At 40.1% G+C, this 25,789-nt stretch overlaps 1 protein-coding gene across 1 annotated transcript in view; it reads left to right on the forward strand.

Moving 5' to 3' along the window:
• The window catches only part of SGK1 (serum/glucocorticoid regulated kinase 1), a 70,161-nt gene that overhangs the window by 17,053 nt on the left and 27,319 nt on the right, over window positions 1-25,789 (forward strand). Inside the window, exon 2 of the mRNA XM_058020679.1 lies at window positions 5,966-6,181. Coding sequence (XP_057876662.1) covers window positions 5,966-6,181 — 216 coding nt within the window. The remainder of the gene's footprint in view (window positions 1-5,965; window positions 6,182-25,789) is intronic.

A 25,789-nucleotide genomic window follows, 5' to 3' on the forward strand; every position in this document is an offset into this window, starting at 1 on the left:
AATGTCTTCAATTTTAAACATCTAAATTTGTCTATAATCTTATGCTGTTTTTCTTTCACACAAATATTACTCCAGGATGTGTATCTTCCCACCTTATTGCCAAATCCTTCTAAAATCCACAGTCCACATCAGACACGGGGTCTTAGTGCAGTGGAGTGACTGCCACAATTACAAAGGGCCTAATCTTGCAAGACATTATGTCTTGCATAACCTGCCTTTTCTTTTTTTGTGTATTCATCAGTTCTGAAGGTCAAGTGCTCAGCTGAGAAGCCAGCAAAGAAGCTCATCTTGTCCTGCGAAGCACCAGGTTTTTCAGAGCCTCCAGAAATAGGGAGGATGTTCCAAGATGGTCACTGGTGCCACTGGCATCTTTTTTCCTCTGAGCAAGAGCCACATCTGCATTGGTAGAGGCTGCAGGGAACAGGCTGGTGTTTCTCTCATGGAAAACATTCCTCATAATTGCAGTGATGGGGACTGGCCTATGGATAACCGATTAAAGTGCAGAATGTGCTGAGTCAACTGATGCCATTGACAACTGAGCCATATGAAATTAAAAGCTTTATCTGTTTGCTATTACATAACAGGAGAAACCAGGAGTGAAAAAAAACCCCTGGAACTTGGCAAATCTCATTTAATCACATCTGGCAATTTTCAAGTCTAAGATTATCACTGTTGGATATCATGTTTTTAGAAAGTAAAGCAAACAAAGAAACTTGAGAAAACAAGGCTCAGAAAATAAAGAGCCTTTAAAAAATACTTGTGGACCTTTCAGCAATGCTACAGGCCATGCTTGGGAAAAGGGTATTTAGAGCTGCTCTCTAGCAACAGTCACATTTCAATTTAGTTTGGGATTAGTGAAACATGGCTACAGATTAGAAGGGTGCAGAACACTCCTTTGAACTCACTTTTCTTGAAAGAACTCACTTTTCTTGAAAATTTTCATCAATTTTATTTGTTATCATTGCAAGAAATGCCAGAAATACCAAACAATTTTGACTACTTCCAGAGCTCCTTTGATGGTCCCACAGAACCACCAATAGAAAAAAAAATTAAAATGTGGCAGGGTGGAGAAGTGTTTACTCTCAGTCATGAAAGTCTGTGAGTGTGAAGTTGACTGCATTTCTTCCAAATAATTTGTTCTGTATCAATAAAAACAATAATAAAAAGAAAGAAAAATGTCATTTGACTTGAAAATGTGAAAGTTTTGATTTTGGAAAAGTTAAAATTATTTGCTTTGACAACCTCAAAACTCTTCATTTTAAGAAATAATTCAAATACATAGTTATATTAAAGCTGGTTATCTCAGACACATTTAGAGTCTGATGCTTATACTCTATAATGGTGGAGGAAATTGCTGGGCCTTGTCTTGGAAAAAAAAGTACAGAAGTTATCAGAGGAAGTTCAGAGGAGGATTGCTCTGAACAGGAGCAGGCTCTAGTTTATTTAGTGGTAGTGGATATCTTGATAAGAATTAAAAAAAAAATGTATTTGAATAATAAAATATTCCTTACAGTGCCATAAAGAATTATGCACCTAGCACGTTGCTATTTGAGCTCTGGGGAGACCTTACAGCATCTTCAAGTACCTGAAGGGGCCCTACAGGAAGTGTAAAGAAAGGCTTTTCACAAGGGCATGTAGTGACAGGAGAAGGACCAAATTCACACAAAAAGAGGTTTAAATTAGGTATTAGCAAGACAATTTTCATGATGACAGTGGTGAAGCTCTGGAAGAGATTGCCCAGAGAAGTTATGAATGCCCCATCCCTGGAAGTGTTCAAGGCCAGGCTGGATGGGGCCTGGAGCAACCTTGTCATAAGGAAGGTAGCCCTGCTCACAGCAGGGAGATTGGAACTAGATAATCTTTAAGGTCCCTTCCAACCCAAATCATTCTATGATTCTATGATCACATAATGCCCTAAATAGCAAACTATCATCTGCTACCTGTTAATTTGTGAAATCAGTGAAGAAACTCTGAGAAATTTCTTTAAAATTCTTTTACGTTTTGTGCAATCCAGTGTAGGATTTTTTTTAGGGGAAGTGAATTAAAAAGAAATGAACTTTTGCACTTTGAGTCCCATAGTAACATTTAAGATAGCCCAAGTCAAACAGAGCTATAGATCTAAGGCACTTGTCTAATGTAAATGTAAATATTAAAACCTCAAAAAATCTTTGAAGTCTATTAAGGTTAAAGCTAGACAAAAGCCTATAGTGTAGACTTACAATTCAGTGACTAATACATATACATAACACTTCAATAAACTTAACTGAGGCCCTCTGAAAAGTAATATATAATCTACAAGCATCAATAGAAACCCAAGACCTGCATAGCAATGGCCAGAGAAATTGGTTTTCTTCCAAAGTCTGATCTTGACATTGCCGCTTTGAAGTTGCGGCCAGTTCCTACTTTCAAATCAGTATTTTCAATGACTTTGGACCCATATGGATATATGTTGAAAGTCAGTGGTGAATCATTGAATTTTCTACACTCTTCTGTGCATTTTACTCAATCTTATTTCAAAATCAAATGTAGGGTTTGTCTGCAAAGGGATACTGAGGGGCATTAGTCTGAATTAGCTGAAGAAGTGAAATTAGAGGAGTTGAATGTCATTAAAGTCCTCCTGAACCTCTCAAATCGGAATAAAACCTGAAATTTTAACTCAGATAAGTGGAGTAAATGGCTGCAGAGCTAATTAAACCCCCCATAACTCTGACCCAAGGTGCCCACACAAGGGCTGGATGTGCATTTCCGTGGCTTGTGACTAGAGAGCAGACTTTAGCCCATCCATGTGGGCGAGCCCTGGGAGCAGCCCGGCACGCCGGGCGTTGGCAGAGCCCCTTGGCACCGCCACAGCCCAGCCCCAGCGCCGCACGTGGGCGGGTACCAGGAGCGCCTCACTCAGGGGCAAAGGCTGCACAGGAAAGAAAAACAACTTCCCTGGGCTCAGCTGTGCAGGCCCTGGGCTCCTACTGGCATTTGTTGGTTGTACATTGCTTTTCAGAGTGACTCAGTTAAGTTTATTGAAATGTTATTCATGTCTTGCTGAGTCAGCACGGCGTCCTGGACTGGATGTACGTGAACCTGGACTTTGTCCGACCTAATGAAGATAAACTACTTTTAAAGCTCTCCTCTGACAGTGCATTTGTGGGTGTGCTAACCTATTGGAACTTCTTCCAACCATTAGAAAAAAAAAATCAAACCAAACAATCGTGCTGGTTCATACAATCTCAAAGCTGGATTCTCCTGAAATTTTTTTCTCCTTAGTTTCCCCAGAACTCTGCTTCATTCAACAGAACAACAATATGACCAGAGTTCATATTGTTGAGCAGTGTTCATGATCGTGCTTATTTTTAATCTCTCAGTACAGGCCATAATATATAAATAATATGGACCTATCATGTGAAAACTTTGGTTTAGACCAACATTTTTAAACAGCAATAAGTAATCCATAAAAAAAAGATGTGTATCTGGCTTCAAATCAGGAGTCAGCTTGGAATAAATAATAAATAAAGAAGAATTCTTCAGAATTCAGAGTGAACTCAGGAACCACTTGCTGATGCTAGAGAGAGAAATGCCATCTGCATTCTGGTGTGTGCAGCTTCATAAAATGCACTCTGTTACTTTCCCTCATCATTAAAGCACCAGTGGTTAATTTTTAATTTATGATAATTAAACTGCAGAATGTATATTTCATTGCCATTAAAAGGTACAGCTACAAGATCATTCAATACCAACACATTTTGGTGTATCAGGAGCACCCAGGTCACATATTGAATGCTTTTTCTTACACAGGAAGGCTAGAGATATGTAAATGGAAACACAAGAGAGTGAAAAAACAGGTGAGGTTACAATAGAAATTACTTTATAACTGTATCACTGCAAATGTCATTAATTTGATAGCACAAAACCAAATATCATAGGGCCTTAATGAAACCTTAGATTCACATTTACATCTGAATTCCATATGCAATTGAGAAGTCTCAAGCAAAAGACTGGCCTATGTTTCCTGAATTTTAAGGAAGACTGAACCTGCAGCTCATTGCAGCCCTGGTCCTTTTCTGCTGTCAGTTTGGTTCTTTATTCATGCACATTTCTGCACACTGTGTGCACCAATAGTGAAACGACTGAAGTTGCACGATGTTGAGGAAAAAAGGCAGAACCAGGTCAGAAAATACTTAACTGACCACCAGGTATATCTTGAAAAGAACAAATTTGACATTTACTTCCTTCAGAATCACATTAAATATATTGAATGCTTCCTGTAATAAAACTACACTAGGAAATTAAGCTTTACTTTTAATTTTACCATGAATATAATAATTATTTCCAACACACCAAAATCTGAAATTAGATCAAGACACATAACTGTGTATTTATTTGGGGAGAATAATATATTTAATGATGTGCTTAACAATCACAGAATCAATTATGTTTGGCAAAAATATATTAAAAAAAAAAACTGCCTGGGTTAAAAGCTCAGTTTCTATATATTTGTTGAAATTATATCTGAAAAAAATAATCCCTTCCCCCTACAACTTCAACCCATCAATCTGAAGCTAAAGCAGTCTGGATATTTTGTGGGGATGCTCCAGAGCATGGAGGTAGAGGGTAATATTATCCACATGAACTGACACTAAAAAATGCAAATGGGGAATGCACTGGAAAGCAGCTCATTTGCCCACAGAAGGAAATCTATTTGCTTGGTTTCCATAGAGAGGAAAGAGAAATTTTCCTAATGCTGAGATTTCCGGCAGGTCAGCAGAGCAGGCGCTTTGCTCATGGAGGAGTCACCAGCAGAAGGCCAGTCAGAGATGTCTCATTCTGTTTGTTTATCATGCATGGTCCTGGTTACCAGTTGCTGTGATATGGATTTCCACTGTTAATCAAGCACTTGCCATCCTGCTCGTGACTAATGTAAGATAAAATGGGATTTTTTTCATGATGTAAAGCATCCTCTAATGGCAAATATCATCTCTTAATGAAGAATGGAGCTGCTGAGGCCAGGGATCCCAGAGGAAAGAGATTGCATCCTTTCAATAGGAGGACAGTTGGGCTGTCAGCCCTGGCTGTCTCAGCCTTCCCCCTCCAGGCTGGAAGAGTCTGTCCTGAGATATCCCTGTCTATCCTTTGCATTCTAACTACAGAGTTCTGATCAGATTCATTGCAAATATACCACAGCTCACATAGTGGTCTTTTCGCTTTCACAGTGCAAAATAACTTGTAAAAAGAGCTCAGAGAGGTTCTCTCACTCCTCACTTAATGTCTCAGAAAATCCAATACTGTTGATTCACATCAAAGAGAGAGTCACAGAAGTGAAAGGAAAAGCAAACAAAGTGCACAATGCTGACACCGTGCCCTGCCAGCACAGTGCATTATGCTCGTGGCCAGTGTCCTTCCTACTGCAGTGCACTGGGTCCTAGCTGGTTAGAGGAGTCAGGATCAAAATCTGGGGCAGGTCAGCAAGAGAAACTGACTCTTGAATGGAGTGATAGGAGGCACAGAAAAGGCTGAGGTAGTTTAGGAAGTCAGAGATGATACAGGAGATATTGCTGTTGAAAGAAAGGACTGCAGAAAGCAAGTCTTACAATTCTATTCCTGCAAAACCAGTCTGCTTTTTCTCAGGGGGAAACTGAGCTGTTTAGGCTGGAAGAACTTGCTTTAGGTAGTTATCACTCTCTTTCAGCAGTCTACTGCATACTTCAATATATTTATAAAGCCTTTATTTTGTAGATAAACTTATGGCAGAGTTGCACAAATCAGAAAAAAATTCTCAGCATTAAGACCTTGGCTATGATGATGTGTGCTCACCCTGACTTCCCTTGGTACTTTTTCCTACAGAAAATTGATCCTGATCCTCCTATCTGATTACTTGCCCCAATCTGTGCTACTGTCCTCATTGGAAACCCTGTTGTGCCCTCCCAACATCTGTAAAGCAAAGAGAGTCCATAATCTGCTTCTGTGTTGGCAGGTACGAAGGTGGATTAAGAGCCCAATGGTCAACGCTGAGAAGCATCCACATGCCAGCCTCAAATACCCAGGGCCCACTGTGATGAATTTACCTGCAGGGGATGCAGAGCTGGAGCCTCCCTTCTGCCAGACCTGCCTGAGTGACCACCCTTTCCAGCGAGGGATTGCTCCTCAGGAGGCCGAGTCCTGCTCCTGGGAGAGCCAGAGACACTGCAAAGTAAGCCACTCTTTCCTCCCCACAAACTCTGTTTACATGTTTTGTACTGATAACAGGTCTGTACTTACAATGGACCTGTATTTAAGAGATTGTGTGCCCCTGGAAGAGAAGGGATGTTCCAAAACCTGAAACTCTACTGACCAAGGCTGTTGTGCACATCTGGGCTCTGCTTTCTACCTTGAAATTTGGTGCCCATGGAAAAGACTCTTCACTAAAGTGCTGTGATGTACTCTCATAGTATTTGAACAGATTAGCAATAATAATAAATATTATTTCCCTGTTTTGCAGAAACTGGGGTAAGAATAGGTGATGTTATCTTTCCAAGATAGTGAAAAGGACCCAGACTTGCTAAGTTTTTCCCTTCTGTCCAACAAGTATAAGACCACCTTCATCCCCTCTACTCCCCAAACCACGTCTAGCTTTCTTTTTAGAAATTAGAATTTGGCTTAGGTAGTTTTCCCAAACAGGAGGTAAACTATTCAGGGGGTCTTCTAGCAGAAGGGAAACCCTGTTTTGCCTCAAGTCACGTTGGTATGTAATAGATGACACCATTCCTCATCTAGTGCTGGGCAGTTCCACACAGAGGTGAAGATGGCAAAATTGTGAGGGCTAAGATGGTCGAGAAGGGGCTTTTCTGAGGCAGACTTTGGACCTTTTTTTCATTGTTCAGCTCCACAAAATCCCTGTGGAGAAAAGCCAAATGCAGAACAGAAAGTTTTCTGCAGAGTCTGTCATCCCTGACAGAATTATCCCTTGCCTGGAAATGGTGTGCAAAAAAAAGGAGAGAGTTGTAGAAACATAAAAGCAAACAAATAAGAATCTTTCCAAGTACAAAGCAGAGCAAATGTGACAAGGCATTTATCAGAGCCTTAGCATAGAGCTCACAGCAGAAACATTTTTTTCAAGCTACATTTGCTGCATTTTTAAACAGGGAAATCCAAGCAGCAGGTAAAAATGGAAGTCTTGTGCACTTCTGAAACCCAGCAAAAGCATTGTGGTTAAACATGTGCAAGTGAAGGAGCTAATTACTCCTCCATTTTACTTCATTAAGAAGATTAATTTTGCTCAGACTGAAGCATTATAAAATGAAAGCACCAAAGACAGCAGGATTCTGCAAATCCTTTGACCTGCTGTAAATCACATGTATTCTTGCAGAGCTGTAGGGCCTCACAACTGATTTCCATTAGGTTTCACATGCGTGTGAGGTAGATTTGGCTGAATGCAGATTCCCCTGGACCTCTCTCGCTGTCTCCTTTCTGCAGGCAGTGGAGAGGCTGCTTACTCAGCAGCTGGAGTTTGCAGCAAGGGAGGTATTTTGCACGCTGCTTTAAAAACATCATTATCTGGCAAAAGACTTCTTGGATAAAGCTTTCCTGCATAAGGAATCTTTTAAGTAAGTTAAAGCACAGAGTCCTTGATGTGATTAAACGTAAGGTCACTGCCTTTTTCTCTACAGTAGAACCAGGAGGAAGCTTTTAATAATAAAGGCTGAAGGAGTTCTGGGTGTGACCTTTTCAAAGTTTAAAGAGAGTTTCTGGGTGAGATTCTGTTCGAGGGTTACAAGTGGCACAAGCTGCATCAAGTGTGAAATAACTCCCCTCACTTTAAACCAATGAACTTGAACAGAACTTGAACAGTTCTGTATTTCAAGGAGAAGAGAATGTGATCTCTGTTAAATCAGCAGGGAGCTTGGATTGTGCCAGTCATCTCTCCTGGATAACTCTTGTTTCTTTTTCTCCACTGCTCTTCCTTCTCTGTTTTTCAGTACTGCAACCAGGTACTGGTATCATGATTATAGTTCCTTTGTGCTGTGCTCAACACCAACCCATACAAGGGTCCACCTGACCCCGTTCTTTTGCTCAAGGGCAAATTAACTCAAAAACAAATCAGCTGTGAAATATTATTAAAGGCTTATTCTAGGCAACATGTTTTTTTCTGACAGGCTTCAGGTTATTCTGATCAGTTTGAAAAAGGCCTTATAAAAACCAACCTGATTAAAACACATCACCCAAGGGGACACGTATCTGTATTCCTATTCTTATTTCCAGTACAGAACAAGGGAAAAAATCATTACTGCTTGTTTACTGTGATTGTAATTATGTAGTGGAGTTTTTAAAATTGACATAGCGTAAATAAGATTATTTTGAAACTAAAAGTATTTTAAATAATGATTTTTTTTTCTTAATATAAGCTCTCATTTCCACTTCCCCAGGCTTTTCTATTAAGGCATGTGCCAGCTGGAATTTATAAAAATTATTACTGATGTAACCTCTATTAAGTCTCCTCTGTTATTTGTACGATAGTGTATAATCTCTGCATTTTTATTATTTTTTTTCTCCTTTGCTTACAGTGGACTAGATAATTACCAAGCATTGCCAGAAAATCATGCTAATTTTCACATGACTGGCTTACATAGGTATATTATTGTTTTTTGCAACCGATGTGGATTAGTTATATGGGAGCTTATATCTGCTCGACTAGTGTAACAGCTGTAGCCCTAAGAGCTTGGACCACTGCCAGGATAGTGATTTACAATAACCAAACCTTACTTTTCCATGTCTATCTGCATAGTTCAGGTTGCACATAACTCACTGGCTTGATGAGGAGGGTAAATTTGCTTTCAAAATAAATTACCATGCTGTGTAATGAATACCTCGTGTGAGTAAGCTGGTTTTGAAAGAGCAGGCAACCCATCTCTTACAGTTGCATTGCAGTCTGCTAAATAGGGAGAGGCAAATATGGTGAAAATTGGGTGTGATTTAAATCTCTCAGGTGAGGGTTTACCAAGCTGGGTTATAAGAAGCAAATCATACTCACATGCACACACACACACACATAAAATTATTTTATGCTCTGCATGACCTGTGTATTCCATTTGCACTGTATTGTTATGCCCTTGTTTCAAACCTTTCTCTAAATAAGCAAAAGATAGGACCTTGTTAGTGAGCTCAAAATATCTTTTTTTTTTTTTTTCTCAGAGCCAAGAGCTAGGTTCAAGGCTTGTTCTGTTCTTTCCTCTTTGTCTAAAAAAATCTCCTGCTGCCCTATCCATCAGCTGGCGTCTGTCCTGAAGCACCACAGACACATCTCTATCTAGGAGACCAGAGCCTTGAATGTCCAGAGCTGTCTTTTCTTTCCATAGCCAGACAAAAGCCCTGTGCAGCCCCTAGCTAAGAGGTGGCAGGAGGGAAAGGGCGAGCTCAGTAAGCCTTTACTCCATTTAGGAAACGTGACTTCAGCTGGCCGGGAGCGTGTCCAGCACGGCTGTGGCTGTGAGACAGACGGGGCACCCGGGGGTGCTGAGCAGGGTGCTCGGCCCCAGCAGCCCCAGGAGGGGCCATCCCCACATCAGGGACCACGTTTGGATCTCTTCATCCCCTCTTATCATGTCTGTGGGGCAGTTAATGGGAAAGAGATGGAGGCTCCTGAGGCAGTTGCTTTGTCTTCCTCCACCCATGGCAGTCCATCCATGCCCACTGTCTTCTGTGAAGGAGCACCAGGAGAATCTTAATTAGGGCTGCAGGGAAAAGTGCTGCCACCTTTTTGGATAAGTCTTTTGCAGCTTAGTGCAAGCTAATTACTCTCATGGACACTTTTTGATCATGTTATTAGATCCATAGCAGGAATTAATTTTGCTACTGAAAGTCTCTCAAGGATCCTGTGTATAGAAGAACCCTTGAATTCAGTCAGATTTCAGCACTTAACCATATATCAAGTCTTGCTTCACAGATGAGGAATATTGAAAGAAATGTACCCAAGCCAAAGGCCGGACAACTATTTGAGATAGTTCTAATTACAAATCTCTCCCACAAATAACACACAGCTTCTAGAAACTTTCATTTGAGATGCGATAAAAATATGTTTCAGATGAAACATTTTGCATAAAGGGGCATCATAAAAATTAATGCCTTTTAATGGACTAGGAAAATGTGGAGATGAAAAAAATCTGACTAGCTCTCCATAAAGAAAGAGTTTGGTGACAAGTCTGAGTGGGATTTTTAGGGAAATATGGTTTTCTCACACATTTTAGATAAATAACCCTCCTACATTTAATGATCCGCCTTGGTAATGAGGCACCCTGTGATTTACACCCTGGTAAGTGCTAGTTAATACACTGACACATGCACATACACAACAGAGGAAATGAAAATCCTGAAAGCCCAGTATGGGACAAAAATACTCCTGGAACCGATACATGTGAGAAGTGCCGCAATAAAAGACAATTTGGAAAAGAAAAGTAGATTTTATAAAGGAAGTTTGGGTAGCAGAAATACAGAATTGTTCAGTGAAATCAGGTCTGGAGAGGACTGTGAGAGGCTCCAGCAAACCTAGGCAAATTAATAACCTGATGGCAGATTACACTTGATAGAGGCAGAAACACAGTAATGCACTTTGATGGAATAATTATAACTACTCAGTACACCCTGTAGGGTCTTGAGTTAAGTGTTAATATTCTAGAAGGCAGCCTGGATGCCACAGAAAGTAGCTTGGCTCAGGTCAGTCCCACACTCAGCAAAGCAGACACTCTGTGCTTGCATTTAGGAGTACAGCCCTCCATCCACTGAGTCTGCTTCTGTCCCATATGGAGAGACATGGGGAAGGATGTGAAATAGATTCATCTACTGTGGGTGAGAGCAGCAGTACCAGGGCAACACATGCCTCTGAAAGGCCTTGCAGAGCAAGCTGTCTCTTTTTTTTGTTCATTATATAATGAAATCCACTTTGGAGTGTCTGTCAGAGACCCTGGTAAGTAGGATCCTTTGGAAAGACATTTTCAAGGAGCAAAGGACAGACAAAGAGGCAAATGGTCCCTGAGCCTATAGCTCAGACTTTGTTGTCTTGATGGCATGCCTCATGCAGTGATTTAGGAAAGACTTATGAAGATTATCTTGATGAGTTTAGGCTTCTCTTTTGTCCCTTCTTGTTCTTCTTCCAGGACAAGGACCTGGCAGAAAAAAAAAATATTAACATCATTCCAGAAAAATTATGGTGCTTTATTTGCCAGCTCCATGGTAATATTGAAAAGTAGAAATAGGTCTGGAAAGGGAAAATTAAAAACAACTGGAAAATTCCCATTTAAGCAGAGAAACAACAAGAAAATCTTGTATAAAATACTTCATATTATAAGCAGACTTCAAATATAAAGAGCTACAGGGATATGCAACTGTCTTCCAAAACAGACGAGTCAAACGTAGTGGCATCTAGCTGAAGTCTAATATATTCATGCATAGAATATTCCTGCCCTTACAGAAGGTTACTCCAGATTCCAGGGTATGTTTTGCTATGGCCCCTAAGACTGGAAGAAGGGAGCTTATCTCACTGAGCTGGGAAACTGCCCCTTGTGTTCATAAAAGTGACACACAGAGAGCCAATCAATCAGATAACCTTTTGCAGAGCTCCATGTTATACTGAGAAGGACACTTGCAACATAATCCCAAGGAAGAAAATGTTAAAACCAGTAAAGGAAATAGTTCTATACTACAAATGATTTAACTTCAGAATCCACAACCACTGGACCTCCACAGCTTCTCTCATCATTTTTCATTTACAAGTGAATCCAGACTTGATGCGCTGCTCCAGTAATGTATTGTAGCACTGTCTGAAGATTAAAGAGAGTTTTAGAGAATAAAGTGGTTCAAGATGAGCAATTAGAACAGTCAAGAAGGTATTTCTTCTATTACTTCTATTCATTCTGTAGTTTCTGCTTGTAGAAAGTCTGTCTTTTCTGGATCATCACAACTCAAAGTTGCAGCTTAATCCTGAGAATTGACAGTCTCTAATGAAAAAGCCATTTTTCACCAGCAGAGCTTATAGCTATTTCCTAAATAGTTGTTTCTAGCTGACTACACTAAAGCTCTTTCAGCTAATGACATAAATGTGTCACTAATGAGGTTTTGATGGAATTTGGAATTGAGTTCGTTTGAATACTTACCTCCCCCCATAAGTACAGGCTTATTTACCTGCCAATAGGTCTCTGTGCTTTTGGAATTTGATCATCTGTATATATGAAGACCAGGCACTCAAACATTATTTTATTGCAGATCCTATAGCTTTAGCAAAATGAAACAATCACAGATTTCTCTGTAGCTCAGATTTCTCTGCAGCTGTGAGTATCAGCTGTGAAAGCATCACACGAATGAGGTGGGAACAGGCTTTGTTTCAGGGATTCAATCTAAATGCAGTACATAGTTACATGGGTTTGTAATGGATTGATATAGGGTTATTATGGATAATATTTATTTAGACAAGTCAAAAATGTTTAGCACAAAGGCATTTTCAAATGGAAATGGCAAAGCATAGTTTATAAATGCACAGGCTAAAATTATGTGTAATTTCAGTGAATGGGAAAGACTGAATAGCAGACAATTGCCTGTGGGGGGTTTTACAGTCCCAACTGACAAAGAGAATGTCTATACAGCACAGAGCATATAAATCAGCTCTATGGCTCAAAGAAATTATGGGATACATCAATCATCTGCTTTACAAATACGCAGTGAGGCACTCAGTCATTTGTACATCCATCACAGGTCTGTTCAAGTGCCACAGACTTAGTAAATTAATTGGACAAGTCAATATCAAAATCAAAAAACATGTTCTCCCTCTTTTTAAATGCTGGTTCAACACTACTGAAGGTAATTAAAGTATTTCTTATTTTAAAGAAGCTGTCAAGTATTTTCCCTGGGGATAACTACAGCTGGAAAATGATTTATTATTCTTTCCATGGGGTTTCCATAATACCTGAACTGGAAATGACATCCTTTTCTCTCTCTTTCTTAAGTTATTTTTTTTTCTTTTAATATTTCTTTTAATTTTTTTATCTAGCACCTTTTTTGAGTCAGAGATTCAAATGACTTTCCGGACAGTCAGCAAGATGAGAGAAAAGTACTCCTTCCTCCACTGGTGCTAGTAACCCAAAAATACACAGCAGAGCAGGTATGAGGAATGTGGACCAAACACAGTCGACCAAATTTCTGTTTAATTTTGTTCTGTCATGCAAGACAGACCAAGCTGATTTTTGATTATTAACTGGTCAGCCATATGAGGCCAAGAGATTTTTCTCACTAGAATTGAAGAATGTTCTGCATTTCTTCAGAATCCAGCTTCTGGTAATACTTAGTATCTGATATCAAAGAATACAGTGGACAAGACCAGTAAAAAAAAGTAGTTAGTTCGAAATATGTTTTTTTCCCCAGTCAGCCAAATGCTGTGCTAGATTACTTTGGTCTACAAAGGTTCTATTTAGCAGGAGCTACTGGAGTTGCTCTTCTCAACTAGAGTTTGATTTTAATCTGTTTATTGCCCATCTTGTAATCATTGCTTCAGCTCATTTTGAAGATAATCCCGTGCTTCACAGTAGATAAACAAAGGAGTCTGTTGCTTTGTGTGACAAGGTCATAAAAACAATCTGACAGGCAATTGATACTTCTCTCCTAAAGAGTAACAGCACTACAGATAAAACAAACTCTTTCATATATGTGTTGTTAAGACCACGTACAGATAGCTAAAGATTAGATCTGCAAAGTAGCTGAGGGCATCCCCTGGGCAGTTTGTGTCCACCTCTCCCCACCAAAAGACATCCCATGGCCTGCCTAGACTGTGCTTTTGAGTATTGACAAGGGCTGGTCTTGTGGGCTCTTTCTCTCTAAAGAAATTAATCCCTGACCCCGAAATATGTTTCTTAAAGAAAACTTGGTTTCTTCCTCTGGCTCCTCTGTGTGCCCCAGTGTGTCAATCCCTGGTAGTCCCAGACCAGACAAGACACCCCAAGTGCCTTGGTCAGTGCCTGTAACACAGTGAAGAATTTTTTTCCTCCTCTTAACACTGGAGATGTTGCATTCCTTTGCAGTTTATAAATAGGCATCACTATTTTTCTGTCTAGAAGTTCCAGATAACCTCTTATGTACAATTTTCCTCTTTGCACAAAGAGGTTATAATTGGCAAAGAACTCCATATTGTAAACTCATGTATTCTGTAAATCCTATTATATTAGTCAATACAGTGCCTACAATGCTGCTCATTTAAGGCAATTTAATGGAATCCACACCTCAGGACTCCTCAGTGTCTCTTCTCTTAATACAGTGTACTTGCTCTATGTCTAATTATAGAGTTTCCATTTTGTGAAATCTTTTCATCCTTCTGAATAGTTAGCTCAGGATGTTCTAAAAGAGTTTCTGTAATGCACTCTCTAAATTTGACAGATGCATGATAAATCAACTTTTTTGACCATTTGCATTAATGGAAATATAATTATTTCCAAAGCAGCAGTGCAGCTGCACACAGACTTTGTTTGGCCTATACTGTATGACACCATATTAACATTTACCTTTAAACCAAATAGAAACTCTGCTCAGGCTCAAAACAGTCACACTCTCTCAAAATTATTTTGGACCCTTCCTAGAAAAGACATTATTGTTTTTAAAATCCCATGATAGTTTTGCATAAGTTGGAGAATTTATTTCATAGGGGGAAAAAGCATCAAATTTTCCTGAGACAGAGCTTAGGGGAATAGTGGGGTGATGTCTATAAGTCATATGAGTCTGGAAGAAGAAGGAGTAAGGCCCAAGGTAATTCTATAGATTAGAAATGCTAGTTTAAAGGAACTTAAAATGAATCTAGCCCTTTTAATTAAGAAATCCTTAAGCGTGAGCTGTCATGTGAAACCATGTGGGTTTTGCTTTCCTGTGAAACTAAGAATTTTTTTGCAGATAAGTGGACTTACAGACAGAAGTAAAACCAAAACAACATACAAATGTGTTAATTCCAATAAACATTTGACAAGTTATCAAGTGGTAGCACCTGATAACATCTTTCTTTGTTCTGGAGCAGAATCCATTCCCTACAGTTACATGATTAAATTTTGCACACACCTGCTTTAGAATAGTGCTAAGCAAGCAAATAGAAAAGACAAAAAGAGGTTGGATTTATTTCTCTAAGCCATGAAGAAGGATTAAGAATGGTCTTGAAGAGGATGTGGTAGGATCCACTCTTGCCCTTGAAAGATGAACTGATGGAGTGAGGGTTCCTCCCACATATTATTACTGAGAGTGTGAAGCGGAAATCTGAGGACTATGATTTAGGTAGCTCAAATCTGTTAGGTGGGGAAGACAAACACCTTTTCTACTCCCAAAGCATCTTCTAACTACTAGCTGGTAACACCTTGTCCAGGTGAAAATGGAGGATGCTGTGAATGCCGCCCTTTGCATGTTAGAGCACACACAAAACGCCGTAGCTTGTTGAACCCTGGGCTGCCTTACTGAAACCCCTTATTTGAGTATTAAGGGGTTGTGGGATGAAGTGCAGGTGGGAAGGAAAGCTACAGTTCCTCCCTGCCCCCTAAAGGTCTCATTCTTAAGAGTGGCCAGGTTTTGCCATCAGCTCTATTCCAAGGATACTCATGGAAGGCAGGAGAAACAGATCTGATTTCTATAGGATAGAAGGACCTGTCAAAACTGGAGCATTTGTTGACAGGCTTGGTCTATTAGATAGAAATAGGGATTGGTGCTCTTGAGAAGCTTTTCAAAAGCCACTCTTAAAAGGCAGAAGTTAGATAGCTGATATTTCACCCTCGATTGTCAAGATATTGGGTGTTGTTACTGTGAAGCACCTAGTGCTGCTGAAGAGGTACCTGCAGAGGTTCCTACACACCCAGAGTTACAGATTATACCCTAGAAGGTTGATGTCTAAAAGCTAACTTTCATTAAGATGATGATGTTTGGTTTCTTAAGGATTTTTTTTTTAATCTAGCCTGCAGAAATTGAAGCTCTTTGAGAGATAAAGATATCTTGGCTTAAAAAGCTGTCCTTTCATCAAAACAATTCCCCAAGCCCCAAGATACATTTACTGAAAGAAAAATATAGCTACATGCAAAGCCAAATGCATACAGAAATGCAACACAATCCTTTTTTCTACATAATAAATGACAGCTACTGAGGGAATGGCTACAGATGAAAAGAACAAACTAGCTTTCTTTTCAAAGCACCAAAGGGAAACACATGGAACAATGAAGCTGTTGAGTAAACTCTGTCAAGATAAATATCATATATCTTAAAAGAAAAGTACCTTTACAATCCGATTACTATAACTGGAAGAATTTCAGACATCTGTGTACTTCAATCACCAGGGTTTTTTTGTCAAAATTGGAAGTCCAGGGTTTTTCTGTTTAGTTTTGCTTTCGTATGCATCACTGAGACGTTATAAAGTTTTTAGTTCCAGCTGTCTCTGAGGGTGGCTTTTGTTTTTCAAATTCAGCATGTCAACTAACTATGCTTATTATATTTCTAATGTGTCAAAACCACTATTTAATATCAATAGTTGCATTGATTATGGATATTGATACTGCCGAAGTTCCACCCTGATAAAGCACTGCTTCTTTTTTTCTACACTCTGTAGTTTTGGGGTGGACTCTGAAGATCAGGATCTGGGAATTCATCCCTAGAAGGCACAGATACACCCGTAAAAGATTTTTATGCTCAGGTGGTGGTTCCTCCATCACAACGTGCCTCCTCCAGGGTCCTGTGCATTATTGGCACAACTGGAAGAAAAAACTCAGCAGCAAATCTGTCATTTCCTGCGCCAGGTACAGCCACTGCCACGGTTTCAGTCCAAGGCTTTGTCTGCATTCGGTGGGGCATTTCACACCCAATTGAGAAGACAATCTAATCACAGATCTGGCTCCTCCTTGCCCTCTTAGGCTTGCCTGTGGTGGCAATGTTTGCAGTCTTTGGCCCCTTTGTCCTCTTAGAGCTATGGAATTGCTGCAGTACTCTGTGAATCTGTGTTTTTACCACATTAGCACACGCTGAAATCTGTACTGAACCTACGCTTGCCCCAGTCTATGACGGCAGGAGCACAGGAAAAAGGCAATTTGGACACTCTCCAAGCCTGTTGCTGCAAAACTCAGATTATATCACTGCCATGGATGCCATTAGTAGCCTGATTCTTCCTTACGTTTCATTCCAGCAATACTGAGAAGAGTGGAAATAAGACCTGTAGGAATATTTGCGGACATATAAGCCTATAGAGCTTCCTTTATGAACTGTCAGCAGATCTTCAGAGGACGTTGCTCCTTTAAGTTTTGCAAAGAGTTTTCGTGGGGGAAGAAAGGTCTGGTGCCTTCATAGAACATTTGTCATTATTATTTTTCTTCCAGAGAAACTGCTGTGTATGCTTAGTTTTGAATTTTCAGTGTCTTGGCAGCAATCTTGTGGTGAGGTTGATAGTAACAGACTTGCTCAATTCTGTCACAACCTCAAAATCTGTTTGGCTCTCACGTGATTGTTGCCAGTTTTGGATGGGTTGGGATCGTATGCTATCATTTCACTAAGAATGCTGCTTCAATTTCTCTGAGGGAGAACCATAGGCTCTTCTCGGACCAAAGCCACAATTACTAAGTCAATTAATCCTGCTGATGGTCTTAGAGATAAAGATGGACCACTGCTTATGTTACATCTGCTTTAAAATTTTGCATACAGCTGGAAAGGAAAAGACCTACATGCTGAATAAATCTTTTGGAGGAATGGAAAAACTAACCACAAGTGGGAATTTTCTTCAGAGAGATGTGTAGCTATGAACCAGCATTCCCACATCTGATTAGGTAACTGAGTGCAAGCAAATACATGTACTTTGAAAGCAGGAGCAACTGTTTTTCAGAGTTGCAGTGATTGTTGACTCTTGTAGGTGTGCTAAATATTTTCCTATTTAACAAATCCCATTTTTCTTGATGCTATGACCAGAGATAAAGTGAATTGGAAGAGAAATTATTAACGCATCCAGCAGTCCTGTTTTGGTGCTTTTATGATTTGAAATAAGCAGTGAAATATACCTTGTTCTTTCCTTACCTCTCAAAACACATGGCTAAAAACAGTTCACAGCAGCAGAGGCTAAGAACCAACAACATGCTCAGTGGACACGCAAGCAGTTGGATGTTTAACATTTAACTTTTGGCCAGCCCTTTTGTTCAACAACAAGACTTGTTAACCATGACAGCATCAAATATCAAGCTGTCAAATGTTCAGAACTAACACTGTTTGCAATTGCAAAGCCAGACTGCAAGGACCATGCAGGCCCTATTAATTCCTTCCTTAGAACCTACATTATGGATTGCAAAATTTGGTTTAAATCTGATTGAAACCAGGTTTCAGCCAAACTGGATATTGCTGCATGGCTGACCAGTGCAAAAAACATCCATCCAGATAAGAATGATGTTCATACAGAACTTTATGGCTTAAGTCCCTCAATTTATTTTTTGGGTAGAATGAAGTTTTAGAGTTTCATTTTACCTAATGAGCTGCATGAGTTATTCAGCCACTTTTGTCTCCTGTCAGGACAGCCAGAAGAAACCCACTGATAAGAGCTAATCATACCCTTTACATAGCAGTAGCCTATTCATTTAAGTAATTTCAGTGTCTCTACCTGAAATGAGGAATAACAATCACTGCCCTCATTATCAGGCCAGCATCACTCCACCTCCACCACCTCTTGCATAATATGGGTGTAGAATAACATGGGCATGTCATAGTTGCATATGATTCCATTTCAAGCTTTGCACTCACACAGCATACAACAGTGGCACTATTTAGACATCCATTTAAATCTCCTGTACAGCTTTACAGCTTTGCTTCATTTCTTCCTCTGAGCATTTATGCAACAACCATTGCAACTGTAAATGAGCATAAGTAAAAAGGTACAGTTTTTGCTAATTTACTTTATTTCTCTGCACATATTTGTAACAGAGGTCTCACTCCTGAAGGCAGAGTGAGATTTTTCATTGTTTTAAACAGAGAACAAGACTATTTCTTCACTATGTCACTGAGTTGTCAGAAATTAATGGAAATATGATTTCAAGTATAGCACAGGTAGACAATGACTCTCCAAAACCATTTTGCTTCTAACCAGCCTCATTTCCTTTCCATTTTCAGGTCAAATGATTCCTTAGCAGAGAATAAGAAAGGTAGAATGATCAGGCACTTTAAAAAGAAAGGGTCAAACCCAAGTACAGTAGACAATCTTTTCTGGTAATAATATGTTCTTGACCTTGGTGTCACAGGACTGAACTGCAGTATTATGAAAATATCAACAGTTCCCAGTCAGTAGGACATTGAAGCTGTCCCTCGAGCAAGTGACATTTGGCTTCCTCAGGGCATGTACATCTCAGGCCATGGGAATGCAGCAGGGCAGATGGTGAGTGCACCACACACTTGCTGCTGGTGGGTGCAGGTACATTTCAGCTCCTCCTGCAGCCTCACCTTCTGTTCTTCAGTCAAGCATATCTGCCTGTGTGAAGAAGTTTATGTTCCAGACAAGATTAAAGGATGTGCCAGCCAGCATCCTTGTACACAGGGACAGAGATGACTGTAGGGAGCTCCCCACCACTGCCAGCATAGACACTGCACAGGGCTACAGGACATAAGAGGGATTAGGCTATGGTGGCATTTGGGGTGGAAATAGAAACCTGGTGAATACCAGGAAGATTTATAGGTCTTACAGAATCCCTCAGGTAAATTGCTTCTGATTTTCTCAATGGCTATAAATCTCAGCTGACTCAGTGTGGACCCTGCACACATCAGAGCCATTATCCTTTACCTCCTCTCACCAAGCTGCAAAGACCTGGAGTTCTGCTACAACAAAACTAATTATCCAGGAACAAATTTAGCCCTTTTCCTGAGTAATTCACCCCTGTTTCTGAAGTTTTGAGGGCTTGATAATCCTATTGGCAGGATTTCAGATCCACTGTCTCACTTAACTGAGTTTCAGTCCCTTTGTACATGAAGTTTTGAGGGCTTGATAATCCTATTGGCAGGATTTCAGATCCACTGTCTCACTTAACTGAGTTTCAGTCCCTTTGTATCTGAGTACATAGCAGAACTACAAGCCTTGGAAAAAGGGTCCCCAAGTGCTTGATGAACATCAAGAAAATACACAGAAAAAAAGGGCTTCTCTGTTGGTATAAACCCCACTGTATGTGTAAACTGATTGTCATACTTATGTAAGAATGTATTAGGGGATATCACATCATCATGAACATGAATTGGAGGATTGGAAAATAAAGCCTATTCCAGATTCTTTGAACTGAGATTTGAGTTTGAACACATCTTCAAATTCTTTGTTATTTAGATTTTTCATCTGTAAAATTGAGATAATTATCCAGTTAATCCTCAGGCTCAGTATTTCAGGATGCCACATAAGATCAATTTTCCCTGCCTCATGGAAGGCATACATCACTGCATGAGTAGTCACTGCTTTTCTTTCCTCCAACATACAGAAAAATACAGAACAAAGCAATATTGCAACCAGTTTTCTATACTAGTGCCCAGGACAGAGTGAGGATGTAGTCTAGAAGGTCTGCAAACTGCCTACACAATAAGCACAATTAGTATCTGAAGCAAAATCCAGTCATATCTTCTCCCTGGCAATAGATGCTATGTGACTGAACAGCCAGAGAACAATTATCACTGTGGGCAGATGTGATTGCTGCTGAGACATCTCACTTGCTCATCCATGGAAAAATGCTCCTTGCTCAGGCCAGAAGCAATTGAAAGCAAGCTGGGAGCATGCAAGGTTCATTGATTATTTCTGAGGGTTTACAACCCTCAGAACAATGGCAGAGAACTAGTTCAGGCAAAGTGGGAACTGACTCCAACATTTGTCCAAATCTTTAACCAAACCAGCAGTGAATTCAGTTAACATTCACTTTCCTGCATTAACTGTTTGTAAATGAGAGTGGGATAATGTGCAAGTGAATGACTGCTCTGGTTAGAGATGGCAAGGACCAGAAAATACAGTCTTATGACACTCTCAGTCTGATTCCTGGGAAACAAGGAAGTATGGCCTTGGAAGGTATCCACAGCTCTGAGGGACCCTGTGAACATGTGGGAGCTCTGCCCACTCAACATGCCTTGTTCATTGTGAGTGTTGTGTCAGCTCCACATACAGATACATTCTCATGCCACTGTTTACTTAACAGTTAAATTCCATGCGCCAAATTATTTCAGACACATTTTATAATTTTTATGTTAGCATACAAAGCGTTAGTTTCTTTGTGATAGTTAAATTGTAGTCTTTAGTTTGACCTCCTTAAGTCTCCGTAAAAAGAGAAATATGGCAATAAGTCCCAGTTTTGGATAGTCTAGACATGATCTCTGTTTCTATTACACCTTGTCTTATTTTGGAAAATACAGACAATGTTAATTAAATGGGAGGTTTCTTTTCTGAACTTGATTTAGGATATATGTACATATTATTGTGAGTCAACGGGAAGGGCTCAAATTTATAGCTCTGTTTGCTACTTTGTAGGAACTGTGTGTGTTTCTCTCTTGTGTCAAACAAAAGATTGTTTAACCCTGGATGAGAGGGCCACGATGACTTCATCAAAAACTAATTTGAGAGGCAAGTTGACCGTGGCCTACAAATATCTCCCTGATGGAGCAGCCACTTGTAACACAAAGTTTTTCAAAGAAAAGATATAAAAGCACCCTGTGACTGGAAGATCAAGCAAAAGCAATCAATAAGAAAAAAGTGAAAAAAAGGTTGAACAAATAACTCATATATAAGAAAAGATGGACTTTACGTCACTGGAAATCCTGAAGTTCAAACCAGGCATAAAATGCCAAAGGTGAGGGGGGTGAGGTAGCAATAAACCTGACAAGATTCTGTAGCCACATTATGCAGAATATCGGACAAGATCGTTGTACCATCTACTTCTGACTCTACAGTTAGGTACCTGAATTTCCACTTCAGCATTGTCTGATCTCAAGATTCCTATTCAGTTCCATGGAACAAAACACAGATACAAATCTGAACCCAAAGTCAAACTCTTTCAAAATCTAAGGCTAGAAAGTGTGGATCTCATATCTTGGCTTTAACGAATTTTTAAACTAAGAAAGAAAAATGTAGCTTCTAGAAAATGTTCTATTCAATGCTTTTATTTCCACCATCTGACATAAATAAAGATGTTAGTTGTTTTATAATGATCAGTCTAAATAACACTTATATGCCTTATTTGGACTAGTGTAGTTCTACTGTAGAAAAAGTACTGATGAATTTCATGCAAGTATAGGTAAGAAAAGTGCTGATTTTCACTGCTGCTTATCCCTTGACTTTGTTTTCTCAAGAGGAAGGATTCTTTCACTGACTGAACAGGTGATACAGCTACAGCATGCTGTACATTCATAATGAATTGCTGTCTGATGCAGCATTTACACTGCACTGCAGGTTTGCAGTTTCATTGTTCCCGGGGCCCTGTCCTGTGAACCACAACACAGTCCTTCCTCCTGTTACATCAACCAGTCCCATTCACACTGATCTGGCTCCCAACATCATCAAATTCAGGGCTGCACTGTTGAAGGCAATGAGTCACAAAAGCTCTGATTCACAGAATGTTCAGTTATGACCCTGAGCTTGGCTTTAGGCTGGGTTAAGGTCCTTGGTTCAAAACCACAGTTAACCCAGTGCCAAATTCAGTTAGCCCAGTCTGCCCTTCTGCAGAAAAATGCATCTTCTGTCCCCTGGCAATGGTCAAGAAACCTCTGGAAGAGGGCTATGTGGTTATGTTTTTGCAGGTTGGGTGTGAGCTACTCCAAATAGCTTGAGCTTGTACAGATTAGCTGCAAGTTTTACAATATCTTATGTATCTACTAATGCCATTAGATGTTTGTACTCTGCTTTGAGTTTTTAGTCCACCAATAATATATTTTTCTCCCTTCCTTGATAATCTTAATTGAACAAAACATTGTCACAAATAATAAGGTTTCTCACAATTTGCCAACTGTCAAGGGAAAAGCATGATATTTATTGCAAATAAAAGTTGAAGTCTGAATAAAATATTGCTTTAATGAAATGAGGACGCTTTTCCCAATAACTAAAGCAATGCACAATGCTTTTTTGCTACACAGTAAAGATATGATAGGAATTTATTTGAATAAATCAGTAATACAGATGAAGAACATTATTGTTTTCAGTCCTGGTGATTCTTCATGGAAGACCATCCTCCAGATCCCACTGGGGTATCTATATTGTAGCTGTCCCATCAAAAAAAAAAAGTGTTTTTCACAACTGGAAAACTTTCTTTCACCTGAGAGAAAAAGTATTTTTCACAACTAGAAAACTTTCTTCCCCTTCTTCCTGCCTTTGCTGCTCTGTGCTGTGTGTTTATGGCAGCAATAGCCCAGGGAGCCGCGCTGGCAGCTAAGGGCACCTCCAGCTTGCTGTTCCCAGGACTGGCACCCTTTGCAGAGATGCTGTGTAAGGATGCATCACTGTGTGGAGAAGCACAGAGCTTGGAGAAACAGCATTCCAGCACATGAAACGCCTTTCTCTCAAGTTTGCAGCTCACTTGACTATGGGCCTGCGATGCAGCACCATCAAACCCAGTCCAAGTCATGGCTGGTTTATGGAAATCTGCATCACTGCTTTTTCCACCCAGGGGAAGAACTTAGACTTCTCACATTTTTTCAAACAGCTATGTAAACATCTGAATATTCTTTAGGCAGGCTGGGAGAACCTGCCAGTAAGAAGCAGCACCTTAGCCATGTTCTGGCCCAGGCAACTTCAGATTCCAGGCTCATCGGGGGTTCTTGCTTTGGACATCAGCATGGGGACATCTGGTCTGTTCTCATTTCAGAAGCTGCAGATGACTGTGGCCACCAGCAGTGTGACAGCCCTTCCTAGGCACTAGGCCCAGTGGTGGTGGCCTTGGCAGATGTTTTGGACTTTTACTCAGACAACACCCCTGAGACTTCAGCGGCACTGAAGCAGCCATGCCAAGAGAAATGTGGATGGCTGACATTAATTTCAATGGACAACTGGCTGTTACGACTGACTGCAGAAGTTTTAGCCACCAACTTTATGACTCTTTTAAGTTTAGGTGAGCATTTCACAAACACAATCCACAGAGCTAATGCACGCTTGGCCCTATTACGTTCTGATGTTGTCCTCATTGGAAGAGATTGTCTACAGGAATGAAGATGTAAATCCAAACACATTAAGTGTCATAATGAATTCAGTGACTTATTTGTATAATTGGGAACCTCAAGCAAAACCAGGATATTCATTGTCAGCCGAGTGGCAAAAATGTGCTGGATCCTGAGGCTGTGTCTTGCTGAATAAGGTAGATCCTCTACAGGACTCCAGCAAACAGCAATGAAAGCAGACAGTTTAAAAAATGAGTATCATTTTGTATCAATAAGCAACATCTTTTCTTTCTAATACAAAGTGTTTGTGGTATTTAGCCTAGATAATATATTCTGTTTCCACTGTTGGTATTGATGTCCTTTCAAGTGAACAGAATATGAAGCAAATAATGAGCTCTTGCTGTTAAGATGTTCAGCAATGAAATAATTAACAATGTTGATGTGTAAATTAGGTTTCAGAGTTTAAATTGCCTTTGCAAACCATATTTCTCTGGCTCTTGGTTCAGCAGAGCAGGTGAGGACTGGCTGAAAGCTAAACAGCAGCAATCTTTCTACAAGCGCATGCGTTAGACTCACAGGTCACTTTTACAGCAGAAGTGCTACCTGCCTTGCTAACATTGTTATTCAAAGAGTAACTTGTCTTCTTTAAACTGTCTTCTTTCTTCCTTTTTTGGGGCTCTCCACCCCTGGCACCTCGCTGTGTACGGTGAAGAAACGTGGACCCCACATCACAGCAAAGGAGGAAGCAATTTCCCCAGGTCTCAGCTCCTTTGCAGCTCCCACAATCACAGAATCATAGGATGGTTTGGGCTTGAATGGACCTTAAAAGATCATTTAGTTCCAATTCCCCTGGGATGGGCAAGGACAATTTACACTAGACCAGGTTGCTTGAAGGCCCATCCAACCTGGTCTTGAACTCTTCCAGGGATGAGGCACCCACAACATCTCCAGGCAACTTGTTCCCATGTCACAATACCCCCACAGTAAAGAATTTCTTGATAATATCCAATTGAACCTATCCTCTTTCAGTATAAAGCCATTCCCTCTTGTCTTGTTACTACATACCCTTGCAAAAAGTCCCTCTCCAGCCTTCCTCCTAGGCTCCTTTATGTACTGAAAGCTGATACAAGGTTTGCTCAGAGCTTTCTCTTCTCCACACTGAACAACCCAACTGTGCCTACCCACAGTGATGCTTGTATGAATGTCTGGATGCCTTTCATCTTTCCCATACTGGCTGCCATGAAAAAGATGAGTTTTTCAGAGTATCTCATGAAGTATTTGAAGTTCAACAGCCTTTCCCATTCCTTTTCCTACATGAATAATGGGTAGCCAGTCTGCCTACTCTCTCTTTCCCAGTCTTTATTTTAGGGGTCTCCAAGCTGAGGACACACCAAGAGGCATCACAGCTGAAAAGAACTGTGTGCCTAGGTCAAAAGGAGCAGAGAAGGAAGTGATGCAGTTGCTATTTTATTAAGCACTTATAAAGACTGACATCCTTTTCTTTCTAAAACAAGAAAAAGCAGGATTGTGCAATTAATGGCATATTTGCCAAAAATATATAAAGCACTGAACATTAGCCAAAATCAGTACTCCAAGTTAAGTGTTGCTTGCACTGACATATGAACTTCTGACTTCTACTTCCCTTTATCTTCTTCCAGTGACAGTGAGATTGGGGAAAACTCAAAACATAGTCTGGTGCTGT

The sequence above is a fragment of the Melospiza georgiana genome, chromosome 3, assembly GCF_028018845.1.
Source record: "Melospiza georgiana isolate bMelGeo1 chromosome 3, bMelGeo1.pri, whole genome shotgun sequence".
Taxonomy (NCBI): domain Eukaryota; kingdom Metazoa; phylum Chordata; class Aves; order Passeriformes; family Passerellidae; genus Melospiza; species Melospiza georgiana.